This window comes from Entamoeba histolytica, genomic scaffold (assembly GCF_000208925.1).
Source record: "Entamoeba histolytica HM-1:IMSS scf_1104750518901 genomic scaffold, whole genome shotgun sequence".
NCBI lineage: Eukaryota > Evosea > Mastigamoebida > Endamoebidae > Entamoeba > Entamoeba histolytica.
Window position 1 is genome coordinate 1 of NW_001915684.1, and position 2,432 is coordinate 2,432.

At 21.2% G+C, this 2,432-nt stretch overlaps 1 protein-coding gene across 1 annotated transcript, besides 1 other annotated feature; it reads left to right on the forward strand.

Moving 5' to 3' along the window:
• Nucleotides 1-322: 322 nt before the first annotated feature.
• EHI_172850 (surface antigen ariel1, putative) lies at nucleotides 323-993 on the forward strand (the record flags this gene model as incomplete). The annotated part of the gene is made up of 2 exons (XM_001914469.1): nucleotides 323-432; nucleotides 480-993. 2 exons carry the CDS (start codon nucleotides 323-325, stop codon nucleotides 991-993), a joined length of 624 nt encoding a protein of 207 aa, XP_001914504.1.
• Nucleotides 994-2,165: 1,172 nt separating this feature from the next.
• Nucleotides 2,166-2,432: a repeat region.

Sequence of the window (2,432 nt, forward strand, 5' to 3'; positions counted from 1 at the left end):
TTTTTCTTCATTTTTTGATTGTTTCTAACTTTGAAATATTCAAGTCAACTCAATTCAACTGAAATTCTCTCATTCGTTTTAACTCAAGCATAATAATTAGAACAATAAAATATCTTCAAGTAATTGAAAACTTTTCTCATCAATACTTTTTGTGAGTAATACTAGGAAATCTGTGTGAGACAAAGGAACAAACGTTAATAGATGAAAAGAATAAAGTGTATTAATTTCAACTCAAATAAAAGGGGTTGAGTGGAGCATAAAGACTAGTTTTTGATGACATATAATATATTTAAACGAAGTTCTGAAAAAGATAAATTATTCAATGTTCGCATTTTTATTATTTATTGCATTCACTACTGCAACCAACGTTATTCCTGATATCGAACAAGAATTAAAAGACGTTGGCCTTTACGATTTGTTTTCAAAGAAAGAGTCTATTCATGAAAATGACATAGAAAATGAAGAAGATAAAAAAGTAGTTCAAACAGTGAATTAGATGAAAATTCTAATAACCAACCAGATGAAAGCTCAAATAATAAACCAAATGAAAGTTCTGATAATAAACCAAGTGAAAGTTCTGATAATAAACCAAGTGAAAGTTCTGATAATAAACCAAGTGAAAGTTCTGATAATAAACCAAGTGAAAGTTCAAACAATAAACCAAATGAAAGCTCAAACAATAAACCAAATGAAAGTTCTGATAATAAACCAAATGAAAGCTCTGATAATAAACCAAATGAAAGCTCTGATAATAAACCAAATGAAAGCTCAAATAATAAACCAAATGAAAGCTCAAATAATAAACCAAATGAAAGCTCAAACAATAAACCAGATGAAAGCTCAAACAATAAACCAAATGAAAGTTCTGATAATAAACCAAATGAAAGCTCAAATAATAAACCAGGAAGTAGTTCAGATAATTATGATAATCTTGATGCTGCATCAAGTCCATTCATTGTTCTCTTTGCTATTATTGTGGTTATCTTATTCTAAATTAATTAATTTGAATTTAGTCTCTTTTTTATTAATACTATTTATAAATATTTTAAGACTATTATAGAAATAAGGCTGTTTGTTAGAACAAATATTTTTATCATTATTTATATTTGTTGTTCGTTATAAAAATAATATTTAATCAAACAAAATCATAATATAATACATATATAAAGTCTATTCATAATATATTTAATATATCACAATTCAGACTAATTTATATTACATATAATCTATTTTATTTTTATGAAGTTTAATAATTAAACTTCTTGTACATAATATAAAACTATGAAAATAAAAATTACTATATTTAATAAGCAAATTTTATTTCTATATATTCTTTTTGTCATTATAAATAAACTTTTTATAAACAAAGCTTATTGTTCTAAAAGTTTTGTTTTACTAAGCAAAGAAAAAACAAACAATAAAGAAAAGAAGTTTACTTTAAATAGTTGTTTTTTAATTAGAAAAAAAAGATAGTAATAAATCCTTTCATTTAATAATGAGTTGTTATTAGTAAATAATAAAACAAATACACGTACTCAAAAAATATAAAGTTCTTTGAAAAACAAGAGATACTGTAAATGAAATATTACTATTTATTCTCTTTAATAGTTATTTCTAGTTCATTTTTTGTAACATTTCTTAGCTGATTTCTATTATTTATTCAACAACAGAAGAAGCTTATTTATGGGTTAATATTTAAAAAATTAATATATTCACACTTTTCAATATCCATCTCAATAATAACAATTATATTATTTATGTATTACTAATTTTCAAAATATTCAATTTTTATCAAATAAGCAAATTTATTTTAATGATATTATCACTCAATTCATTTCATTAATATTTTCATTGGCAATGAAAATATATATCATAAAAATAGAAAAATTATGCAAAATCAAAAATAACGAAAGAAAGAGAAATTCATACCAATAAACAATTATAAATAACAGAAGAATGTCTGAAATATCAATTATTTGTATAATATTAACATTTTTTATAATGAAAATAACACTATATAATCATCATGAAATGCTATGAATTATTTCACTCATAATTTCATTCATTTTCATCATCAAAACTACTTTAAAAATAATTTCAATATAATTATCAAAAAAAAACATATCAAAAATGTAAATAATATCAAAATAAATAACAAGACTAAAACAGAAACAAATGAAATGATATATTGATTAAAAGAAAGTCAAATTAAATAATTAAAAGAATGAATCAAGAATTAATAAGAAGATTAAATGAATGAATTAATGAATGTAATAGAATTAAATGAATAAATATGATATAATGAAAATATTTAAATTTGTAATAAACATTTAAATGATAATTAAATGAAATTGATGAAAAGAATATCAGAAGTGTAAATGAAACATTCAATATAAGAAATTAACAATATTATCATTGAAATTGTTGAATAT